Below are 13150 nucleotides of genomic sequence, written 5' to 3'. Positions count from 1 at the left end.
GCGCTATCCCCAAATGAACTTGAGTGGAAATTAGTGTCTGTGAAAAATGTTCAGCCAATCTCCCTCTGACATTGTCTACAAAGTAGTTCATTTGGAGGTCTAGTACAGGAAATGGCTGCGGACTTGACTTGTAAGTGGGCAAACATGAAATTACAAATGCGGAAATGCCATAAAAGTCAGCAAAGAAAGGATATTCGTTGGGAGGTGGTGTACAGTTGATGTTTTGCTGGGGAGATTTTGATAAAATTCTTCATTCTTCAACTTTTTGCAATTAACTGTGAGATGGTATGGGTAAAATAATCCAGGCTCTGTTGTACTTCGTTTCAACTTACAACAATTCTTCGAATGTCTATTCGGTCTCTTTTATACTTCACTCGAGACAGAGATATCTCACGAGTAATTTCCCGCCCACATGCCCACCCATCGGCACAAGTGAAGGTAAAATGTAATTAAATTCCACTTTGAAGTACAGAAGAACTCACTTCTGGCGGAGTTAATAAGATTTTCATTCAAGTTTCCACCTTGCCGTATTGTACTACTTTTCACGTGTGGATGTGATGTACAATTGTGTTCTTGTGAAAGCTCAAAAGCTCCTTCGCTAAAGGAACTTTGGACTAGAAACCCAGGGACTCTTGCTGCTCTAAGACAAATTTTGTTGAGGTATAGACTTCAAATGGACCACCCTTTCAATACCATTGAGTCTTAACATTGTCCATGTCTTAGAACTACAGCAGTCCCCGGGCTCAAGGGGCTGTGTTAACAGAACAATTCCATGGCCAGTGCAATGCACTTGATTGTCCTGGAAGATCGTGGAAGCGCCACAGAGTACAACATTGTGTGGGATATTCAACTGTGGCATGTGTTTCTGATTTGCAGCCCATACTGCTCCTGATACATCCACTCACCCAACCCCTACTATTCCCCATTCTTCTCATGTGAGAAACCGCACATGCATCGAATCCGGGGCGATTGTGTTGCTTTTTGGCTTATGGCTCTGGTGCTTTTGTCTGGTGCAGCTTACATCGACATTCGCCCTCTGATCCACCCAACCCCCCCTTTAGAATGCCTGAGACATTGTGTAATTCTCTGGGTAGGATTACAAATCCAACACAGGATTCCCTTTAATTTGCACCCCGTCACCCTTGCACGTGGGTTCCAAATCGATATCCAAAAAAGGGATTCACACGAGGAAAAAGTCTCTGGCATAGACATTCACCAGTTTGAGTCCCCTAGGGGACAAGATTGTCGCTTTTCCCGGTGACCCAACAAAATTGAGGCACTTTTTTGTTGACTCACAGAGATAACTTTCCCGATTGATTGACATATTCAAATTTATTCGCAATCCCCTTTTGGTCTCAAGTTCTTTTTTTTTTTTGGAAGATTTCTCCAACATACTTTCAAACAGCATCATATCGTTTAGAGATTTTAGTTTAGAATAATATACTTCTATAGCTTTCCTCGATGGGTAGACTTTAAATCGAAAGATTTGAAACTTATAAAACTTTAAGGTGTCGGTCTGAAAGTTTCCCGTGCATTTCATATTTTCTTTTTAATTCATAAAAATACGTGATGAAATATGATTTTCAGAGATTTTTTTTAAGATTAGAGTAATGTCCAGAAGTGATTTAGGTAATGACCGAAAGTATAAGATCGCGAGTGTAAGCTGCCGAGATGAGATACCCTTTGACTTTGGACTTTGGACGGTGATCTAGACAGGAGACTGGTCGAAATCTAGAAAAGAATGCAGCCGTTCATAAGGTACTAAGGGTCGAGGAGTTGCTTCTTCGGGTTGAGAGCACAATTTCGATGGTATGGACATGTTCATGGATAGAAAAAGATTATCCAGAAAAGCTATGCAAGCCATAGTTAGGAGGCATCGACCTCGAGGCAGACCTAGGACAAGGTGGTTGAATCAAATTCAGAATCTTGCCTTGGAATGCCTTAGGATCGAATCCGAACATCTTACTAAAGTGGCGCAGGATCGATAAGCGTGGGCTGCTAATTTGGATGTCATAGGCCCGCGACCCCAATAGAGATAAGCGGTTGAAAATGAAGATGCTGATGAGAGATTTTTTGCTAATGAGAGATCCAGAATAATACGGCGAAGCAGTATGCAGTTTATATTTGTTAATTTATGTAAAGGATGATACAGTCTGGGAGTATCAAGGGGAGGTAGAATTTGCATCTACGCTCGATATCCTAATTTAAAATACTTATTGACTGAAAACATTGATTGATGTTTGTTAGATAAAAAGCATAAAAATCCGCAAAAAGTTAAAAAATTTTCAATAAAACTTACTCTGTAAGCTGACCAAAAACCTTTAATTAATATCTGTATTTTGAAGTAAGAAAACCTTGTACCAATAGCATTAGTATGAATTATGAATTCTTCAAAAAGCTTTCATTGAAATTGACTGAAATATCTCAAAGAGATTCTGCAGCATAAAGTACTATTACCACAAGAAGAAAACTTGCTGAAAATTCTAGCATCTTTCAACTATACTTTTCTACCAGTCTGATGCAGTAAATAAGAAAATGCGGTGGAAGAAAGTTTTTGATTGACATAGAAAAGTACTTAAAATCTTCTACATTTATTGCTGCAACCCCTTTAGCTGGCTGAAGTGAAATTTTGTAATGTTTGTTCTTGCTCTTAAATTAAATTGATTAAAATGTTATTCATTGTAATTACATGTCTGAGTTTTGGGTGAGGTTTTGGAAGGTGGTTGAGAGATTATGAGAGAGGGTGTTCAAATGATTTCCAAAAGGATGAGACTCGGGTATCACATACATCTCCTCACGTACAAGCCATCAGGCACATTTGCGCGTCGTCAGCTTGTGACCAATCTAAACCATCAATTGTCCGGATGTTGAAGCTGTCCAGTAGCTTTTGGTCAGCCTCCTAACCGCTCATCGCGACCCATATTTTGCTGATGGAAATGTCCATGAGGAGTGTGTGAATATCGCAATTTTACAGAGTGTCACGCATGAAATATAATTTTTGTTGTTTTATTTGTGTAAAATGGGTGGGCTCAATTGAATTATAATTTGCAATGCGGTTTGATTGCTGTTGCCAACCACTGACGCAAATACGCGAACCATTGTTCGAATATTCTCCCTTCGTGCATTTTCATGAAAAATCTCTTTCATACATACTATTTGGGAAAATTGATGCTAAACAGGGGATGAAATATTAAATTTTGCAATATCAATCTCATAATTTACATCATTTAACCCTTTAAGGCTTCTACTATTGTGAGCAGTTTTTATCAAATTTTTTTTTACTGGTCGAATTCAAAGAGAGATATCAGTTATGTAATCAACTTTTTTTCAACTTGTGATACGGTTAGACGCCAAACAGTAAGAGATATCATTTGTCGGTCTTTGATGACCCACCCCATAATTCCACCCCCTCTTGACTCTATAAAACCATGTTGGTTCACTTCAAAAACGGCTCCTAGAATTTTCTTTTGATTTTCGAATATATGTTTTGGAGGTAGTCAAGGTGATTATTTCGTCTTTGGAGACCTATGTTCGAAAAACATTTTGATATCGATTTTTCAAAGATCAAAGTTTTAACACTTTTAGAGGGACTATTTTTTCAGTCAATTTGTTTAAATTTAGTTTTTTTTGAAAGATCTTGAAATTTTCAACACGGATGCATCGGATTTAATCGGTAATGAGTCGGTAAAGTACCCGTAAATGATATACGTTTTTCGGATTTACCTTTTATTCATCCGTATGCATGTTGCCCATTGCAAAAATATTCTAAAATATGTTTTTCTTCTTTTCTAAAATTTCTTAATTTGAAATGGTTTTTAAAATTCATGAATCAATTTGATCGGTATGAAAGCGGTATGTCCCCAAAAACCATGCGAAAAGATAATAATCGGTTAGTTCTGTCTGGTGAGCGCAAACACTCCGCAAAACTAGGACCTTTCCTTTCCTTCTCGCAAATAGAAGATTAACAACTAATATATCACTTGAGTTAAATGATTTCAAAGAATGGGTTCAAAAAACTCAATAGAGATACTTATTTCCCCTTCCAAAAAAAATCCAAGATAAAATCAATTTATAACCAATCTTATAGCTGCTGAATCTGCAAATAACTTTACTGTATGATTTCCCATCATGTCACTCATTTGACCATTACTTGGCGAGAATTTCAGCCCCATTGACGAGTCATTGGAGCAACAAAGTAGAAATTTGTATGCGCAACAGAAGCATAAAGGAAAAATCGAGTGGAAGAGGACGCGAGGATTTTCATTGGTTTGGGGGCTTCAGAAAAGGATGATCATCGAAAAAAAGTGACTGGAAAAATGTGTAAATCACTTGATTAATGACAAGTAAAGCGAATTCTGTCTGGAACGGAATTATGTTGTCGCAGAAAAATGCTCTTTTGGAAAGGCCACTTTTATATCCCAATATAGTTGAAAGGGTTAATGGAGCTTCGGTTTTTTTTTATCCAATTTCTGAAGAACTTTGTCACTGCATTGTCAATTTTGTCGTGTACCCACCCTGCCAATGGACCAACATGAGTGAATTTTTATCCTCACACAATGGAGCGATAATCCCCAACATGAGAGTCATATAGTAACGATAATAGTATGGAAAATATATACTAAATTACAAAATTATGGATAAAAGCTTCTCATATCTTATACAAATGTGACGTTGTAGCACAAAAAAATTCTAGTTCACAGCAATAAAATATGTAGGAAGTCTTTTTCGTTTTTTTTTTAAACCACCCCTCATTTTTACAAGAAAAATTTTCAATGTACTTTTCATGTCTCCAGGGTTATTAAAGACATTCTATATCCACCCTCAATTCCCCTATTTTGCTGCCTTGTTCGCTTTTCTTTCTCTTTCTCCCCATTCAGGCAATCCGCGGGGGAAATGGCAAAAAGATATTGTAAAATAAAATAAAGACAATAAAAGCTTCGGTCACACGCAGTCATATCCATAATCCCATTATCCATTCTGTATTATGTATGTATAAAGCTTTTTAACTGTGATTTTCAAATGAGAAGTTATGGCTTATGCGGAACTCCTGGGAACTTAAAATAAATGGAATGTAATATTTTATAGTAGAAAATTACTAGATAAATAAATTTAGAATTTTGTAAAAAGAAAATTAACCGTTGGTTTAAATCAAAGAAAATTGTACTAAGCTATATACACTGGAATTCACTTTGGACATTATTTTAATGAACTAAATTTTGAAAATAAGGAGAATAGTTTCTTGGTAATACAACTAATAAGCCAGCAAGGATCCGTTTGTCCTCCAGCTCTGTAAAACCGGAAAAATCTTCATATCCATATTAAAACTTGAAAGCCCATGTTGAAACTTGGGAATCAAGAAATTATCGCTCTTTCTTAGGAGTGTTCCATAACCGGTAATTCATTCACGATAGTCGAACATTTTATTCAATTCTAAGATAGAGACAGCTTAAAGATTTAATTATTTATGTTAAATACTTATTTTTCAGATTTGTAATCCTAATCTAATTTAATCTTAAAAACAAATGTTTAACCCAAATACTTAAGTCTTTAAGCTGTCTCTATCTTAGAGCTGAATAGAATGTTCGACTATCGTGAATGAATTAACGGTTTTGGAAAACTCTTATAAGAAAGAGCGATAATTTCTTGATTCCCAAGTTTTAACATGGGTTTTCAATTTGTTTTCCTAATTTGATAAAAAGTCTGATAACATTTATTACATTTATCTTTTTTATTTAGAAATTTAAGAGATCAGTTAGCTTTTGAATTAAATTTCTACCTAATAGCGAAATAGAGCCCGGCTGGAGGATTCCCTTGCCTGTTCGCGGGAAATTCATATTTCCTGCATCTCGCTCCATGCAAGGCCTTTTACTGGCAGTTTAGTTTAGAACTAATACGGCGCGAAACAGAATCTGCTGCCCACAGTGTATGGTTGGCAATCAGGAGACACTATGCAGTCGGTCCGTAACTTGGCCTACAAGAGTTTCGATGGGAGCACAAGAGCTAGGTCGCTGGCGGACAATTGGCCGCGATAAGCATTGGTCTCCCTAAGGAATATTTAAGGGTAGTAGCCCGGCTACAACATTTACGTTTTTGGTTAATTATCTTGATCTTTTTTTGCATTTTAATTTAAAGCCTTAAAGAAATTTAATACTTTATAATTTAGGATCGTCATAGGAGAATACAGATCATCTCTTAATGGCTTACGGAATTATTAAAATATTGGAGTTTAACCCCTTAACCCTTTAAGGACGATTGGGTTACCGGTGACCCAAAAACACAGTTTTTCCTACGGTCATCTAAAGTTGTGTTTTGCTCTAAAAAGTCAGAAAAAGTGATTTTTTTTCTAACCCCGTATTTTTGACCCTCTCGTCTTTAAAGAGTTAAAGACGATTGGAATACCGGTGTACCATGGGGAAAATTTTTTACCTGACTATTTTAAGTTAATTTCTCCCAATGATTGCACATAATCTTAAAGTTCAAGTTTGTAGAAATTTACGATATTTTTGAAAATACCAAGCTATTTGGTATATAGTAAATATTTAAACTTAAAATTTAGCAATTTTAAAATTTTAAAATTGTTTTTTTTTTAGCAAAAATTTCAACTGCTTTAACCTTCTAGGCTTTGTTTCTTTATCTTCCCCATTTCACTGGCAAATTAGAGACATTTCGTTTGCTCCACAAAAAAAAATATAATTTCTCTCATGTGTCTTTTGAAATTGTTGAGAATTTGCACATATTATTGATTTATTAAATTTTCACAAGCCACAGATGATGAGAAGCAGTACATTTCAGTAAGAAAAAAAAAAACATTGAGAAAAATTAAGAAATAATGATGAGTGAAGCTCTGGAAGAATGGTATTTCGTAACAACAGAAAATTGTGTGATTTTTCATGCGTGTTGACGAGAATGTTGTCACTTGTTGGAAATTTCTTCTTTGACTGTCTTCCTCCTCAAACATCCTGACTGTGAAACTTTTCGCGGAAAAATCCCTCACCAAAAAATTCCAAACTCCCTCCCCCATTTTGCTAAAAAAAAACACGCGAGTGAATATTGACTTTTGCGACACAAAAGCCCAAGCAGAAGCAGCAACACAGAAGTCAATTTAATGAAAAATGAAATACACTTGGTCCTTTTGATCTTTTATTTAGTGCACATAATTTTTTTTTGTTCAGGGGTGTACAGGGTGGCTTTTGTTTCGGAATACACATGTGCATTTTACCACCCATTTTTCACCCCAAACCCCTCAGCAACAAAAGTTTCCACTGTCGCGCAGAGCTTTTAGCTCTGGGGAGCACCCTGAATGGGTGGCAACATCAAAGAATGGTTTATATTGGAGCTTCATGAACACACTCAAACACACAATATCCCTACCTTCGAAATTTTTGCACCACTTACACGTATTTTGTACCCCCTAACCCCCGACCCCTCTTCACACCCCCGCAATATTTGGGAAAATATGAAAATTTGCACAAAATGAAAAAGCCCCACATTGTACCAAGAGATAAATAATGAGCGTCAATATGGATGGAAATTCTATCAATATTGCTATTTCCCTTTGATATTTGCTTTATTTTGGGGCTTTGAGGCAAAATTTTCTCTTAGAAAGCCTTTTAGAGAGTGTAAAAGACAGATATATTTGAAGGGAATTTTGAGTACTCAAGTGTGATTGATTTACGAATGGTTTCGTAGATTTTATGTAGTTAAAATCAAAAACAAGAATTAAGAAAATTAGTTTTCCAATGTGTTTACGAATAGTTTTTAATAGGGCTACTGAAGATTCGTACTTTATATCTCAAACCGTTTAGCCTTTTGATTGGTAACACGAAAACCGTTAAGTGATCTAATTAATTATACTAAATAGACACGAAAAAAGAAGAATCTCATTCAATAGGGGAGTATAATCTTTTACTGACTTAACAATTATTGTCGAATAAGTATTATACGTATATCAGTCCGGATGTTTAGCTTCGTTCACGAATGTCTTCAAATCCCAAATAAAAAGCAATTTAAATGTCTTTTTAAAATTAAATGGATTAGGGGAAACTGGGGCAACACCAAACACGGGGTATCACCAAACACTAATTTTTATTTCTAAACTAGTTGGACTATCTCGACCATTCCTTCAGTGGACAAGCATCCTTATAGTACCTATAAACTCCTGTAGATCTTATCCTCTGAAGTCAAATATCCGATTAAAAAATCGCAGTGTTTGGTGGTACCCCGTGTTTGGTGGTGCCCCAGTTTCCCCTATGTCAAAATTTTTCGTCTGACAAAAAATGAGAGAAGTAAAGTTTATAAGCTTCATGTCTGAACCTGAAGCCCGTATTTCTCTCTTACACGAAGATTTCTAATGATTTTTTTAAGATTTGAAAATGATACTTAGCAAAGGATAACTCGTATATTATTATACTAAAATCGAAATTGAACTAAATTGAATTTATTGTGCTTTCAAAAAAGAAGAAGAATGCGAGAGAGTAGGGCAGACATATAATTAACCGTATGGGAAGAACGATACGTGAATTTTATGCAATTTTCCTAAAACGTGTACCGGGCCATAAAGTGCAGCTGTCATAATTCATATTTTGCCTATTTTTTTTTCTATTTTTTGTTTTTTTTTAATTTTTTTAAGACAGGATTATAATCCTGCACGAATTTCAAGTTTTCCAATTTTGAAAACGGCTACCCAAATATAAAAAACAATTGATCTGCAAGATAAGACGAAAATGCTAGATAAAAACGAAACTGAGCCCATGCTTTTAGTAATGAGTAGAACTAATTAAATAACTGTTATTATTTCACGGTTTTTCTTGATTATGATAATAAGTGACCTTTTTAGTTAAGATGTATGATTTTATTAAATTATTTTTGTAGACGCTCTCAACGGCGATCACAACTGCTCTTTTAGTTTTGGTAGATCTGAAAGGCAAAGACTTTGGTAAGGTGTAACCAGGGTATTGGATTCTTGGAATCGGAAAATTTCATTGGCATTGAAAATGTTGGTTTTGGGTTCCGTTCAAAATAATAAAAGCCAAAATCTGAAACGCCAAAACCCCGAACGCCAAAACCCCTAAAGCTAAAATCCCGAAATACAAAATCCCGAATTCTTAAAAGTGTCACAGCTACCCCCACGATTGTACCTAAGCTTGTTGGAGGCAAAGGGAAATTTTCTATGTCTTGGGAAATTATTTTACACATTATCCCCCATATAATTTCATCCGTTTCAGAATTTTGAACAATAGGAATTTTGGCTATCGGGATTTTGACTTTCGGGATATTGGCTTCCGGGATTTTAGCTTTCCGCTTTCGGGATATTGGCTGCCTCCGTTTGTTTTTTACTTATTAAGGTATTATATTAAATTTACTAAATAAAACCATAATGATATATTTAGATTTTTAGCCGTATTTTGGGCTTAAGATATGGCAAAAAGTACCTTTATGAACCATACTTGCATTGTCGTACACACTGTTTCAGTCTAAAAAAGCTCCTCTAAAGGTTTCAACGTAAAGCTCAAACTAATAAGGGATCAAAAATCAAAAAGGGCTATAAACAATTATTATAATAATTTAATTTTAAGAACTTACCTTTGCTGGCACCGTCGGGACCTCGCAAAATAGTACACTCTTCAATTGTTCCGAATGGTGTAAACAACTGTCTTACATCCTCTTCGGTCTGTTGCTTACTAAGCATACCAACAAACAGCTTGCGATCTTTTGGCAATACACGATTTTTTTTGGCGGATTTTGAATTTGGAGGGTGGGCAGCGCAACAAGGCGTAGTTTTTTTTTTTTGGTGCAGAACAGAGATCATGGTCAATTATCAGGTTTTTACCATCAAAAGGTGGGCACACGGTGATTGAGATTTTTTATGTGTGTGATTTGATGCAGCCAGGAAAACGATGCACAACAATGGAAAGAAAGAAACAAAGAAAAGAGAAGAAATTAGTTTTGAATTATTTAAAAAAAATAATTTTTTTCGGTTTTTAAATATAAAAATACTGCGTTTTGATATGCAAAATGTAATTAAAAAAAACATCAATATTACCACATTTATTGAGAATTATTTTGACATTATAAACATTTTTGAGTTTTTTTTTTAAATTATTTGTTTTGTGTTTAAAAACTAAGAGTAAATTTTTATCTGAGTGTAAATGAATGAACTATGGATGAGGTAAATCTCGTAAAAGAATCCATTGATATTACTTTTTATTTAATTTCTCAAATTTTAATCATATTGTGTGCACAGCATAGACGACAAACAACCAGTGACATCAAAAATAAAGCTCATATATTTCTTTTAATGGGATCATGGTGGAAAAAAGAGAGGACAAATAATAAAAAAAAGCATGAAAATTCCACAATATTTAATTACGCAGATTGGTTTTTATGGAAAATCAACAGTGATTTCAATTTTGGTAAATAAACAATATCACATTGTATTGCAATCAAATGTTGGCATTATGCACAAAGTCAACAAAATATTTTTCCATTTTATCATTTCACATACAAAATAATTAAAATTTCCTCTAATAGGAAAGACAAAAATAACACACCATAAAAAAACGTATTTGGTATAGCACAAAATCAGCCTATGACCAAGTCATGATCGAAAACTTACCCTTAAGTAACCTCATGTTTTCATCTGTTAGGTCATTATAGCCTCAAATTTGAAGAAGTGGTTTTTTTTTAGGTACAATGATTTGTGGATATTTCCTTGAATAAAAGAAGGAAAAATAAACCAAACAACAAAGGAACAACCACCCACAACATGAATTATTCTCACGCCATCAGACTCAGCGCGCCAACAAAGAAAGTTTCCCAAGAGTGGTTTTGCGGAAGAATTTTAACACTTCCTGGCGACAAGCAAAAAAACAAGCACACAATCTTATCAAATTCCCCCATTAATCACACATCCCACCCAACACCAAAAACTTATGACGGGGCTTTTGTGACGCTGTCCCTTAAACTATAATTGGGACTTTTCCCGCGTGTTCGCCCTGATTAAGTCGCTTGTGCAGCATTATGACTCAACAGCGTGTCGCTAATTAAGAATCCTCCGTTGTGGCGGACAGACCAGCAAAAAAAAGTTACGATGACAACTCCGACTGACAGCATAAAAAAGGCGCAGGACAATAAAAAGTCTATGTTAAAGTGAAGGAAATTGTGAGGGGTAAAACTCCCAACTGGCAACACTTGGGCAGCACCTTTACGCGGTACTTCGTCTAATTGTGCGTAATTATGTGCAACAGACTCCACTTTTAGCCACACAAATTATTTTTTTCCGGCATTTTACAGGCCCGCAGGGAGCTCTAACAGCGTAAAATGGATTCTTGTTTGTATACATCATTAAATTAAAAAAAACTGTGACTTCTAATAAAATTCTACGAAAAAATTTGCGCTTTGGCTGATTTCCCTAGACATTATCCCATATATTGGCTTTAATGGTTGTTTAGGGTAGAGTCAGATTGACCGACAAGCCATTATTACCTATTACAGTAGAAGCCTAATAAATTTAAATATTTTAGATATTAGATATTAGACGCACATGGCGAACTAAAGTTTTGATTGTCTTACGGTTCAGCCTAGATAAAAAGTTCACCATCTATATTTAGACATCTCGAGTCTCAAATACATATTCAAAATGTTTAAGTTCCTAGACTATTTTACATTTTGACCCATTAAGGACCAGAAGCCTTTAAAGTCACCGAGATTAAAGAATAAAAAATAAACCGACAACCAAAAACAATGAAACATCTAACATCTAAATCTTGGAAAATGCAAGAGAGGCCGATTAAGTATTTGTTTTTGGTCCCGTTTTGGATGATTGGGACGCATATAGGCTAAAATATTTAAGGTTTTGTTTTTTAAAATACCTATGAACTATGATTAATAATTTAAGGTACGATTTTACCTTGGACTATAAAAGCTGATATTCTAAAGAGTCTCACTAAAATTCCTTACTTTTGAGTATAATTTTTATTATAGCAGATGGCTTGGAATTTGAAAAAAAAAATCTAGATTATTATTATTATTATTTATTCGCTCTCCAACATGTTTAAAATGTTCATTAATAGTTAAATAAAAAATATTCCTACAACTTTCGATTTTGTGATTATTTCAGAGACATGACGTTTCCTCTGTTCCCCATATGTTTCTAGAGTACCGAAAAAACTTTTGAGTTTATTAGCTGTTTTCTCTCATTGTAGAATGAATTAGCAAATAATACTAATGCAAAATAAAAGCCAATTTAATGACGAAAAGGCAACCGAAAACCCCAAATTGGCATCCTACGTAGTTTTGGAGATATCTCGTGAAATGTGTACGAAAACAGGAAAAAATTTACTTTAAAACTGGTGGCATTTTTCAGAGCTAATGTCACCCCCCTGGATTATTTACCAATATTAGAAAAAAAATCAGAAAGTCAGAAAGAATTGTTAAAGGGTTCTTAAGATGTTCTTAAAAAGCTTGAGCGAAATGTCGTTTTTAAGTTTTTTTCCACAATTCCATATTTTAAAAAAGATTAAACTTTTAGAAGAAAAATAATGCGAAATATATTTTCTATGATAGCACTAAATGATTTTTAAAAATGATGTTTGATTTCGAAAATATCAATCTTTAGACATGTTTTAGAGTTTTTTTTTTAATATAGACGTTACATTGATATACGAAAATCCCCTTCAATCAGTGCTTATAACAGCTTTTAACACAATTGTCAACCAATTGGATCCATTACAAAAATCTTGGAATTCCTGACAAGTATAAACTATGTCAAATCGGTTACAACTGATAGTAATTTAAAATAAATACAGATAGTAAAACGGTTGCAAAGGGATTATGGATTCCTATTCGAAATTGAATTATATTAATATAGGGTAACTGTACCAAATTTCGGCATACTTGCATGCAAGCGCCGAAGTCTTAAGTTTGAAATATAACATTTTTAATTCAAATTGATTTTTTTGTTACTTCTTTTTAAGGACTGTTACTGGGAACATTGGAACTACTGTATCGTCTTTGTTTTCTCGAAAATAGTATTATTACGACATTTTAAAATGAATAAAAATATAGGCATAGCTTTGGGTAATATTTCGACCACCTTGACTCTCATAGTTTCTTGCCCTTTCGGAATTCTTCCTAAGTGTTTTTCGAAGCG

At 34.6% G+C, this 13150-nt stretch overlaps 1 protein-coding gene across 38 annotated transcripts in view; it reads right to left on the bottom strand.

The window, feature by feature from the left end:
* Window positions 1-13150, bottom strand: part of LOC129801532 (CUGBP Elav-like family member 4) — a 966051-nt gene that overhangs the window by 136947 nt on the left and 815954 nt on the right. For 32 of the 38 annotated variants that reach the window (XM_055846701.1, XM_055846702.1, XM_055846703.1 and 29 more), the window contains one exon: window positions 9583-9708. The exons of the other annotated variants lie outside the window; for them this stretch is intronic. In XM_055846701.1, the coding sequence (XP_055702676.1) occupies window positions 9583-9708 (126 nt within the window). The remainder of the gene's footprint in view (window positions 1-9582; window positions 9709-13150) is intronic. 38 annotated transcript variants of the gene reach the window in all.

The sequence above is a fragment of the Phlebotomus papatasi genome, chromosome 2, assembly GCF_024763615.1.
Source record: "Phlebotomus papatasi isolate M1 chromosome 2, Ppap_2.1, whole genome shotgun sequence".
In the NCBI taxonomy this organism is placed as follows: domain Eukaryota; kingdom Metazoa; phylum Arthropoda; class Insecta; order Diptera; family Psychodidae; genus Phlebotomus; species Phlebotomus papatasi.
Note: the sequence above shows the minus strand (reverse complement) of the source record. Positions and strands in the feature narration are given on the sequence as shown.